General features: G+C 34.8%; 1 protein-coding gene and 1 non-coding gene across 2 annotated transcripts in view; both read right to left on the bottom strand.

The window, feature by feature from the left end:
- CEP295 (centrosomal protein 295) overlaps window positions 1–13,063 on the bottom strand; it is an 84,387-nt gene that overhangs the window by 25,825 nt on the left and 45,499 nt on the right. Inside the window, 6 exon segments of the mRNA XM_044668372.1 lie at window positions 249–832; window positions 1,795–1,978; window positions 2,324–2,442; window positions 6,349–6,493; window positions 7,051–7,157; window positions 10,098–10,304. Of these exon segments, the coding sequence (XP_044524307.1) occupies window positions 249–832; window positions 1,795–1,978; window positions 2,324–2,442; window positions 6,349–6,493; window positions 7,051–7,157; window positions 10,098–10,304 (1,346 nt within the window).
- On the bottom strand, window positions 6,840–6,919 carry LOC123243489. Its single transcript, XR_006506011.1, has one exon. It is a non-coding gene; the product is annotated as a small nucleolar RNA U2-19 (small nucleolar RNA).

The following is a 13,063-nucleotide window of genomic DNA, read 5'->3' as shown; positions in this document are numbered from 1 at the left end:
AATGTTAACATGTAATCTCTGCTAAATTACATCAATGTGGAGAATTATCTTAGCCAGAAGACAAGCCCACCATCTGAATAGGGCTGATGTCTTAGACATAAAATACTTTGGACATAAAATACCCTTGGAGCTGTTAAGTACATCTTTCATATCAAGACAGACTTATAATCAGGCTCATCTGAATAATTCCTTTCCAGAATCAGGAGATAAAATAATAACTACTTTGAGGATTCATTTACCTCACTTACCCAAATTGGTATAGAGCTCTGGAAAGAACATGATCTGAGATTTATTAAGAATGATGATGGTGGTGGTTGAGGTGTATTTCTAAAGATCTCCACATTTTCTTCAATGGATATGGTTCTACTTGAACTTTCTGAAACTGTCTTTGGATCTCTGACCAAACATCTACTATTTGTTTCACTCTGAGCACCTGCAATAATTTCGGTTTGACTCCTTTTCATTTCATCAGATAATTCTTCAAAACCCAAATTCTCCTTCTTGGATTCCATTGGGTCTTTTGTTGAACTCTTGCTTGAAGAAGAATCATAAGGTGTGCTATGTGGCATCTTCATTTTACCAAAAAGATCTGGATCATCAGATGAACTAAAAGTAGGACTTTGCAGATTTTCCCCTGATGGAGAGAAACAACCACTTCCCTTTTGTGTCAGTAATTCCTCATACTGCTTTCTAGGAGGAATATTTTCATTTCTAAAGTCTTGTGAAGGTCCTTCAGCTTCAATGCTGATAATGCTTGGTAAATCAACAGAGTGGCTTCTGTCACCTGGGGTAGATTCAGGCTGAAGTGGCTGGAATGATTCTTCAGACATTGCTTTAAAAATAGTTTTCAAAAACCAATTAATTACATATATGTGGAATTTGGAAATAGACCAAAACAATAGTATTTGTATAACTAAGTACTACATAGCAAGGAAATCACAGTGCTTTAATTTCCTTACAATTATCAATAATATCCATATATAAGCTGCATAAATAGAAAGACAAGTAAACTTTTCTGAGTACTAAACAAAAGGTGAAAAAATTTAGAGAGGAATATTTAGTTTTTAATACCCTAAACCAGTGATCTTCAACCTTTTAGAGACAGAATGCCCATCCCATTAGGTTCCTGGGCAGAGGAGTGGGTAATGTCCTAAGGCATGGTGGAGAGAGGGAAGGGAGCAGCTCCCTCCAACATGGGTGCCATAGGTTTGTCAACATGGCCCTAAACTAACTATTCTTATTCAAAGAGACTGAATCACAGTATTATAAAATTCTATTAGCTTTTCTCTACTAAAATTAATTTTTCAAGTACTACATCCAAAATATCATGTTTATTAACCTTGATATCTCTTTTGAAAAAAACAAAAATTTTGTTTTTGTCACATCAGCATAAACCAAATCATAAAATGTCCTAAAGAAACCTACACTTAGAAATATTCATTGTGAAACTATGGGAACAATTTCCAGATGGCAAAGATAGGAAAAGATCCTTATCAGCCTATGATATTTCTTTTTTCCCCCCTCAGTCAACAGGTAGTTATTAGTGGCTTATCTATTCCAGGCCATGTAGTAAACACTGGGGATGCAAATTAAAGGAAAAACAATCCTTCCTTTGAGAAGCTTGTATTAGGTAACCTGAGCCTAGAAGCCCACTAGTATGGTACTCTCTCCACATTGCTTGCATAATGGGCAGAACAAACATCCTGTGATATTTCATTTGATCTTTGGATAACCAAGAAATCTTATCAATTATGATTTCACTGAAGCCAATTTAATTACCTAAGAAATACATACCCAAAGTAGTTTTTTCCTTAGGAAAATCTTCAGTTTGGGAGAAACCAAGAGTCATTCTATTCAAAGCAGAATGCAAATCTATGTCAAGAAAGGAATGAAGGCTGGTCTTCATAGCTGTGGTGGAGGTTGTGCTTTCACGAGATCCAAATGCATCTTGGCTTTCAGGGGTTGAAGGATATGTGCTCTGACAGAAAGGCACACAAAAGTTTATAAGAAAAATATTAACATGACAGCCAATGTGTTTATTGCTATGATGCTTTCACACTAACACTACACTGACAAATATTATATTAACATGGGCTAATAAAGTACTCTAATAAGAGGAATAAGTTCCATGTTCAAACTCAATTCCAACCTAAAAAACACTACTGGAAAATGACATTTTTTCGATATTCTGCATTCTGTAGTCCTGAGTTTATATTTTTTAATTTTTCTTCCCGATTTTTATTTGCCTTTATTATTATGGGTCAAATTCCACTATAACAACAACTTATTTTTTTAAGTTCTATTAATATATAATATTAAATACCCTATTCAAATCTTGAGAAAGTCCAGATGGAGAAAGAGATGATGAAAAATCCAAGTCACACTTTGGTTCCAGATGATAAAAGATCTGATGATGTAAATGTGGAAAAGTTTGTTCAAATTCTGTAAAGTTGGGAACAACTATTAGAATTTTAGGAAAAAGAAAAACAATAATTCTGAACTATTCAATATAAGCCCTAAATAAATATTGTGAACAAGATTGTTATTGTACTTTGGAGCAATTCAAATAAAAAATGTTCTGGTCCCCTCTCACCCCAATATTATCAACAAAGTGATTTGATAAGCTCAGACCTTCATTATCTGAGGTATTTAAGCCTAGAAACACATTCAATGACTAAAGACATGAAGCTCCAATGCTACAAACCCCAAACCTGAGGATAATCAGAATATGGAGAAGCCTTTATATATACTTTGGTTTTAAAGAGCTCATGTTAGAATCAGTTACAAAACTAACAATAATGAAGAAACGAACAATAAGACTAAAAGAAGAGGGGAAGCAGGTTTGTTTTTCTTCCCTTAGTCACATCATCTAGCTCCAGATTGCTCTTTCTCACTAAATCCCTTAATTCACCACTCTTGTATACCTAAAGCTCCAAACTCTGAAGCTAAGAGCTCTATACAGTGATTCAAACAGCACTGAAGTACAAGATACATGTAATATAACCAGAGAAAACTTCCTTTTTTTATAGATGTTTTTCAGCTGCTCACAGTTGTACAACAGGAAGGCTGATGTCCACAAGATAAAGTCTGAGATTCTCTTTTCATGAAAAATGTATAGTAAGAATCTGTAGTGAATCAGGGAGCAAAAACTTGAGGAGAAAGAATGTATTTTAGCCACAAGAGAAGAAAATGGAAATGAAGAGAGCTGAGAAAAGCCTTATGTAAACAAACGCAAAAGAAAATGAGGCTATGAGAGCTACATGAGTGAAGTGGGAGAGTGAAACAAGAGCAGTGAGTAAGATTATAACACAGATGACTACAACCTCAACTCCATAAATGAAGTGATAATTGTTTGTCTTTTTCTTCCTTTCTCTGAAAATATTGGGTAAGACACTTTAAAAATGCAGATGATATCATACTCTAATGCATACTGATAGGCGTACAAGTTTCTGAAGTGACTGTGTCCTTCACCCACTCGGAATGTTTTGCTAATTGAATATTTTCCCTGATGTTTGCATTGTTTCATGTCTTTTTTTAAAACCTGTATCTTCTTAGAATCAATACTATGCATTGTTTCCAAAGCAGAAGAAGGGCTAGGCAACTGGGACTGGGAAGTGCTTGAGGTCATATTTGAGCCCAGCATCCTCTGACTCCAGGCCTTGCTCTCTAACTACTCAGCCAGCCCTAGCTGCCCTGCTTCATGTCTTAATGAATGCATTTGTTATTGGATTTTACATGTATTTTGTATGGGTAAGAACAAGAGTAAATATGCAAAGGATTGAGAGGTTTAGGAAAGGACCTTAATGGTTAGCTATCAAAAATTAGTAAGAAATTATGGGGAGAGTGAAGGGGCATGCACTTATATGTAAAATACAGATGAATAGTATCTGAAAAGACTGTCCTAAAATATTTCTATCTTGAAAGCTTATATTTCTCAAGTAACTTTTTTCTATCTCTTCCATTTTATATTTCTCTCAGGTAACTTTTTTCTATCTTTTTCATTTTTATCTATGATCTGCTGAAAAAGCATAATCTCTACTGTACTTAAAACACTTCTACATGCAACAGAGACTTATGTTTAGAAGATTCCTCCTGTCTTTAGTAGTGTGTGGGATGAGATTCTGTGTTTATTTCTCATAGTAGTATTTAGCTTGTAACTTCAATTTTCAAGACCACTTAGTATTACTATTCCTTAGACTACAGCTCCTGCTCCTCCACCCCCAACTCCCCACCAGTTTCCCTGACATACTTTCAAAAACCTAGAGAAGAGTTTATCTGTTGTCTGGAAAGAAAGTCAAAGGAGCCAAAGGAGTAAGGAACAGTGAGTTTCTATGGTCCTAGGCTGGGAATCCCATGATAGTCATGGATTTTTCTTGATCACAGGGGCCTTTTGGAGTATATAATGCTGAAAATCACGTGATCAAGACTTGAAATGTCACAGCCCTCCCATGCTGTGGGGTTGGACAGAGGGAAGGAGAAGAATCTTGTGTCAGGATTATTATAAGTCTGTGATTGTAACTAGAAGAGAGGACATTTTTACTTCAAGCAAGCTGCTTATGTGGACAGAATCGAATCCCTTTTCCTCCCTCCACTCGTCCTTGCTGCCTGCCATTTTATCCAAATAAAGCCACTTTTCTCTGCCAGCATCTTATAAAGTCTCCTGTCTGCTCATTAGAGTGATTTCTGGGGGTACTAGCTCCCCTCCAAATTCCACTCCACACAGTAGTATAAGCATATACCTCAAGAGTTTTTCCATCTCTCTTCAAACAAAAGTCTTATCTTGTTTTTACACTACTGGAAAAGGACTATGAAAAATTTTTATTTAATTAAAATACACAAGCATTTTATACTGTACCATATTCATACCTACACCACTTAACCTCTATGATAGGTTTTGTGAAGAGGCATAACAGTAATGTCCATTGTATACTGTTTTGATATTCCTCCCAATGGGAAAGGTACCATCAGAAAGAAAAGAAGATAATGCTATTCTGTATTTATTAAGAAACAGTGAAGGCTTATTTATTATAGTACTAATGGATATAATATGACTGAAACTCTACCTAGTATGCATCAGTAATTTACTTAAAAAAAATTCTTACCTTCTGTCTTAGAATCTCTAGTAAGTATCAGTTGCAAGGCAGAAGAGTGGTAAGGGCTAGGCCATTGGGGTTAAGTCCAGGGACAAAGCTAGGAAGTATCTGAATGAAGACTTGAACCTAGTTCCTTCCATCTCCAGATTTGGCTCTCTTATCTACTACTAAGCCACCTTGCAGTTCCCAGTAACTTAAGATTTAGTTTAAAAATAAATGTAACTTTATTGGTATCAGATTAATGATAATGTTTAAACACCTTCCTAATTTTGTTGCTAGGTGAACTAGTTGGGCATCTAGAAAAACTTTCTGGGGGAAGAGGCATAAACTCCCAAAATAATAATCTCTATTATTCAGTTGAATTAGGAATTTATTATTGAAAGCAAGTTTTATTGATCTCTTTTCACTGATACGGTATGGAAAGGTGACTGTGGTTATTTCCACAGAAAAAGCCCTTGTTACTATTCAATGATAGCTTTGCATATAGATAGTACTGGCCTTAGATACATGGAAGATATAAAAGTAGCCTGTAAGAAAACAATTTACCTGGGGTGGGATGGGGCAGATTTACATGAAATAAACACCAAACAAAAAATTAGTTATATACAATCAAGTATAAGATTGTGCTATAGCAATTTATTATTTCATTCATTCATTCATTTATTTAGTTTTAAAACCCTTACCTTCCATCTTGAAATCAATACCATGTATTGGTTCCAAGGCAGAAGAGTAGTAAGGGCTAGGCAATGAGGGTTAAGTGACTTGCCCAGGGTCACACAGCTGGGAAGTGTCTGAGGCCAGATTTGACCTAGGACCTCCCATCTCTAAGCTTAGCCTCAATCCAGCTGCCCCCTGCTATAGCAATTTGGAAAATGGAAAGATCATTGTAGTCTAGGTTTAAATGTGACTTGACCTGGGCCCTAATACAAATAAAGGAATATAGTGGCAAAGATGAGTAAGAACATCAAAGAGAAGGGAAGAACATAACAAATAAAAGAAAGGAATATGCATGTCTAATCAGAGTGAAAGTTTGTGTTAGGAAATACTGAAAGGTAAAGGTTCAAAAGAAAAGATAGGACAGTTAATAAAAGCTCTTGAAGGCCAGAATGAGAATGCTGTAGTTTAACTGATAGATTCTTAAGAAAAGAGTAAGCAATAACATATAAGATGGATTTGGGTAATGTGTATAACTTACAAAACAGACATCTATGCTAGCATTTTCATTTTATTTGGGTTTACATGAACGCATCATTACCTGAATTTGTAAGGTTTAAATGAAACTTTTCATTACTTAAGAAGCTCCCACTAGATACTGTTAATGAAGACTGGTCATGTTGTAGCTCCTGTGCATGAGACTGGGAACCAAAGTCATTAATTGACCATGGTACATATTGCATTATCTAAGAAACAAAACAAACAAAAAAACAAGAAATCACTTGTCAGCTCCCATATCATGAAGAAATCACTGACAGTATTGATATCAATTCTGGGCTCAGTTCAAGTGTAGAAAACTTCATAATTAAAGTCAGCAAAAAAGGCATCTTTCATCACTGCACAGAATTGAGGAACCTTATTTACAACCCCCCACACACACACACGCACACACACACACTCTTTCTCTCTCTATATATCCCACTTACTCCTCACTCAATAAAACTCACATTCTCTCTTATCCTCCTTTATCTACATTCTTACTTGCATTTCCCACCCCCATACACTTTTCACGAATCATTCTAATGTATTGCTTCTCAGAAACACATACAAATCATGCACCACAAAGACCAGGTCTCCTGATGCTCATATTTGGCTATTTTTCATCATTGATCTACGTCAAAAGAGTAGACCTCAGATGACACCATATTGATGGTTTACATTTATTTAAACTTAACAAGATTATTTAGGGGGGAAAAAAGGATATATCTTCAAAAGTTACATTGTAATCTTCCTTATTACCAACCTTTTTTGGCTTAAAACCTGAACCAGAATACATAGGCAATTCCTGCCCCAAATCAGCAGCGTAACTGAATAATCCATGATTCTCAGCAACCACATTCTTGGCCTGACCTAAATATGGAAATTAAAAATGGAATTTTAAGTTGAAATTTAAGCTAATTCATTTCAATTTAAATAACAAAACATTAAGTCCCCACTATATTTTAAGACACTATATAAAATGTGTCCTATATATTACGTAGGAAGTGAAACCAGGCCTCCTCCCTTCAAGGTTAGATCTCTATCTATTAATGTCATGCAGCCTTTCAGAGAACATAAAATAAAAAATAACACAGTTCTTACCCTCAATGAACTTACAAGCTAAAAAGGGAAAGAATATACATGAAAATAAATTATTCTAACATGAAACATGACATAGGTTAAAGAAATCTCAATAAGGTATTCTGAAAAAAAATCTAAGAAGAAAGCTGTTACTTCCAATAAGAAGACTTCTTGGAGAAGGTAGCAGCCAAATTGGGTTTGAAGGAAGAGAAATAAAGCAAATATTGCAATAAAGCAAGTCGCAAGAATTTGTTTCCCAATGCATATAAAAGTTATGTATATATCATACAGCAGTCAATTAAGTGTGCAACAGTACTATGTCCAAAAACCCCCACCAAGTACATACCTGAATAAATAATACTTTATTGCTAAAAAAAAGGTAACCATCATCTGAGTCTTCATTTAATTATAATCTTTTTTGCTGGTGGAAGGTCTTACCTCAGTGCTGATGGCTGCTGACTGATCAGGATTGTAGTCTAGCTTTCCACCTACCATGGCTTTTGACATGCCTTCCTCACTAAGCTTAATCATTTCTACCTTTTGCTATAAAATGAGAGACATGCACTTGAACACTCTGAGGCCACTATACAACTTTGTGAGAATCCATTTTTTATATACAGTTATTCAAAGAATTCCTATATATTAAGAGAGAATTCCTGAGTCAGGGTTCTGGATCAGAGGCTCCAACCATTCTCCTCATTTTTATATTTCCTTTATTCTTAACAATTCCAAGGAATGTTTTCCTTTTAACAAACCTGGTTAATAGGTAAACAACAATGATTCTTTTCCTGACTATTTAATCCCCATCACCTATGGGTGTGAGAAGCGGTTGAGAGTTTGATGGAACACCTCCTAAATAGCTATTTACCCACTAAAGGAGTCTTGGAATATTGAAGGGAGAGGCAGAATAAAAAACTCCTAAAACTGTATTTATATAGATCTGCCTAGGGGATCTTTGGAGTTTTTGGTTAATAAAATGATATTCTTACCCCAAAACCAGTCTTTCAAACTGAACTAATCTGATTTTGATATTGTTGGGTGTCAAAAAATAGGGAGGCCCAAAGAGACAAGTAAATGGCAGGTTGGTGGAGAAATTGGAACACTCAAGATTTATCAATTAAGTTTGCTGTTTTATCTGGCCATGGTTCACATGGCCTACCTCCTACCTATTATAATAGTAACATCAAAGATCACTGATCACAGATAACATAACAGACATAATAATTAAAAATTTTAAACATTGCTAGAATTACTAATTATGACACAAGAGACATGACATGAACACATGCTGTTGGAAAAATGGCACCAGGTAGTCTTGCTTGATGTAGGGTTGCCACAAACCTTCAATATGTAAAAAAAAAATCAATGTTTCCCAAGTACAATAAAATAAGATATGCCTGTAATATCTTATAGTGCCTCAGTGTTCTCACAAACATCAATAATCATAAAGTACTGAAGAATTCATTTTTGTTGATTGTTTGCAATCTGAATAAACATATATTTAGTTTTTGAAGAAGATTTATAGATGGGACTCTATGCAATGGATCAAATGGATAGCAAATAATTTTCTGTGTTCTATTTACAAACATATGCCTAAAGTATAATGAGTAGTAATTGTTATTTAAAAGCAGTTTTGTGATTACAGATTTAAAACTGGAGTAAGAAAAAATGAATTCGCAGAGCTAATAATGTACAAAAGATAGCATATAAAAGAAAGAACACCTATTTAGGAGTCAAGAAAAATGAGTAAATGTTTCAGCCCAACCACATACAAGCTATGTGACTTTAAGCAAGGTTCTTTAAACTAAAACTCATTTTAAAATTTGTTTTTATAGGCATGAACAAAGGCAATATTATAACTTTCATGTGTAAAACATTCTAATATTTATCAATTTATAGTATTTTAAAATGGCATTTTTAGTTAATATTTTATTTAACCAAACTATTCTTGTTATCAAACAGACAGTAAATTGAAATTAGTATGGTTTAAGGCCCTCTTTTTAGGCAAATCAGTCACTTCACAAATACTCCATGTCTAGGTCATATAAATCTTTAGAGGACTGAGAGAACCAGGTTGTATCATACAACTATACACCTGTCTACCCTTCTAAGTTGGGTATTCTTTAAATTATGTATAGCTCTACTCCTTACTATGATAAAACTATTCATCTAGTTCAAGCTTACCTAAATCATGAGATTTGGAACCAAAATGGAGTTGAGAACATCAAATCCAAAGCATTCATTTTATACAGAAGAGAACTGAAGTCCATAGAATGATATGCCCAGGTTCACACAGGTAGTATTTACAGAGATTTTAATCCAGGTCTTCTCATTCCAAATACAAAGTTTGATCCAATATACCCTGCATTTATATTGCCACTTACTGATACTATATCATCTTCCTAAGCTGTTAATCATCAAGAAATATGTATACATCAAACACTCAACATGTGGTCAGAACATTAGGCGATATAATGAAGATAAAACAATGATCCCTACCCTCTAAACTGTGAATCTGGCTGGTGAGTAAGACCGGCAAACACAAAGCAATGCAACAATATTACAGTTTGGTGCTAAGTGATATGATTAAAAAACAAAAACAAACCAAAAACTACTTTGAGAAGGGAAGACTATGACTGTGTTTGCTGTGAAGGTGAGACTTCAACTGAACCTTGAAGGATAACAAATCTATTAATCAACTTATTTATCTCTTACCTGATTGATACATACCATCATTTCTACCACTATGAACTGGCTTTGCAGTCTGCAGGGTACTGGACTGATTACTATCTTGTGATATATTCTCCAAACTTGGGATTCGGTTTATTGAAATCCTGATAGGATCTCTACCTTGATCAACAGTTTCTTCAAAATTGCTAGAATCTGAGTCACTTAAAGCTGATTTGGAAGCCACCTCTCCATAACATTCTCTCTTCTCTGAAATAAAAAATGAATAAATCAGTATACATATAGACATATATCAACTGATCTATTCAGGACAAGATGAAGGTAGGAAGGCTAGATAAAAATTTCTGGGAAAAAGTTCTGGGAATTTTGGCATAGTGTATATTTAATATGAATCATCTGTGAGATATGAAGACTATTTCCACATTAAGTTGATCTCAGGTTTAGAGAAGCATAATGTTCAAAATGAGGAAATGAAGAAAGTCCCATGATATTTTGCCCTGTTCAGATCACATCTCTTTAGTTCAGGGAACTGCATTTTGTAAAGGCATGGATCAAATCTATGTCCAGAGAAGGAACTATAGCAAAGTGAAAAGATTCAAGATTATGCTATACAAGGATTAGCTGAAGAAATTGTGGATTTCTTAAGAAGAAACTCTTAAGTTACTTTGATCTTAAAGCAAAAGATATTCTCATATACTTGTAGATGTTGCTAAGACTAATATATCTTATTAGTTTATAGGAATAAATGAAGCTCTCAAAGACTTTTTTAACCTAAGCACCCTCAAATGCTTAATTTAAACAAGTCTCTTTAAATGACCATAATCCGATTATGATTCTAACTTGTTTTATTGCATTTCAATCCAAAGCAAGATTTATTGAGCACCTATTATATAGAAGTCACTGTGTTATATGCAAAGACAAAAACAACTGTCCTTGACCTCAAGGAGCTTATATTTTATTGGGGGAAACATACAGTATACATGGTATACAAAATAAGTGAAAACTGAATTTGGGGGCAAGGGCACCAGGAGTTGAGAGCATCAGGAAAGTTTTCATGCAGTTGTATGAACTCAATTTTGAAGAATTATAAGCTGCAGTCAGTCTAAGGAGGTAGTCCAGTTCAGCTACGGGAGACAGCCTGGAGCAATGGCATAGGAGACATAATGTTTTATGTGAGTAACAGCAAGAAGGTTTGACTGGCTAGGCTGTAGAGTGTGGAAAGGAGGATAACATAAAACAAGACTGGAAAGACAGGTTGGGGTTAGGTTATGAAGGGTTTTAAATTTCAAATAGGGACACTGGTCCTCTAAGCAAGAGGGAGCTTACTGAGTAAGATGAGTAAAAATTTACTGAATAGGGGAATAATATAGTCAGAGAACAGAAAAAAAAATCAATAAAATATAGTTTCAAAAGGGTGAGAAAACTAACAACTGGGAGAAATAGGGGAACATTTCTTTACAAAGTAGTTCTGGAGTTTAGTCTTAAAGGAAACTATGGATTCTAAGTGGTAAAGACAAGGAAACTGTTGTATAGTTAGAAATATCTTGAACCCCTAAAACTACGTTATCCAAAATTCCTTTCTGTATTACCTAGAATGCTTTTCCCTTTGTGTACATTTGCATCTTCATGTATTGGTTTATACGTTCTGAAACTCCTTCTTCCTCTCTTCTTCATGAGCATGGTTGAAGTTAGTTTAGCACCTTTTCGCTCTAGTTTTTTTATGTTAGTTTATTATTAATAAAACTTTATAAAATATAATATTTAGTTATAGTAAATAAATTTTAATCTCTACACTATACATTCTAAGAATGAGGGACAGCTTGTACAAAAGAACAGAAATGGGAGTGGAATACTGAGTTATGGTAAAAGCTAGTTTGGGTGGCAACTAGGTGTCTCAGTGGATTTAGAGCCAGGCCTTGAGATAGGAGGTCCTAGGTTCAAATTTTGTCTCAAGACACTTCCAACTGTGTGACCCTGGGCAAGACATTTAAACCCAACTGCCTAGTCTTTATTGCTCTTCTGCTTAGATACCCACATCAATTATAAGACATCAAAAAAGGAAAAGCTAGTTTGGCTTAAACAGAGTACATAAAAGGAAGGAATATGGGAGCCAGATAGTATGGATGGATTGTGAATGCTAGATTGGATGGATGCTAGACTAGAAGTTTGTATTATATCTTATATAAATAGATAAATGAGAAACAAAGATTTCTGAGTAGAATATGGTCAGGTCTATCTTGTCTAAATATTAAATTGGAAGGTATATGGAAGAAGGTCTAGAGAGGGAAAAAAATGGAAATTTAGAAGGCTTTTGATAATTAAAGGAAGGTGGTATAGTGTTTAGAGTACCTGGCCTTGAGCCAGGAAGACTTGAGTCAGGAAGTTCACACCTGGCCTCAGACACTTACTCTAGCTTTGTGACCTTGGACAAGATATTTAACTCTGCTTGTTTCAATTTTCTCATCTGTAAAATGAGATGAAGAAAGAAATGGAAAACTACTCCAGTATCTTTGCCAAGAAAACCCCAAACGGAGTCACAAAGATATGGACAGAACTGAAACAACTGAACAATTATAATAATCCAGATGAGAGGTAAGGAAATGAACTATGGGGGTGGCTATATGACCGGAGAGAAAGGAATAAATGAGATGGACAGAGGCAGAGTCAACTGACTAGGCATCTGAATAAATATAGGAGAGAGAAGAAAATTCAGTTATCAAATTTGCTCTCATCTGCATGATTTTGTTCTTTTTGATTAATTCTTACATCTTGTGGACAGAGATGATAACTGTGTGAATTGCTGTCCTTTGTATTTTCTTTCCACGTTTTGGGGTATGGATTTAGTTGCCTTTAAAAAAACAGGAGAGGGAGTAGAAGAAATCATTTGAATGAACCTGTAAGTGGCAAACTTTGAAGACTGAAAGAATGGTGTACCCTCAAGAGAAATAGATAAATTGAATGAAAGATGACTAAACAGCAAGAAGAATGGTAATATCAATTTTAACCTG

The sequence above is a fragment of the Gracilinanus agilis genome, chromosome 3 (genome assembly GCF_016433145.1).
Source record: "Gracilinanus agilis isolate LMUSP501 chromosome 3, AgileGrace, whole genome shotgun sequence".
NCBI lineage: Eukaryota > Metazoa > Chordata > Mammalia > Didelphimorphia > Didelphidae > Gracilinanus > Gracilinanus agilis.
The sequence above is the reverse complement of the archived record's forward strand: the minus strand, read 5'-3'. Positions and strand labels throughout refer to the sequence as shown.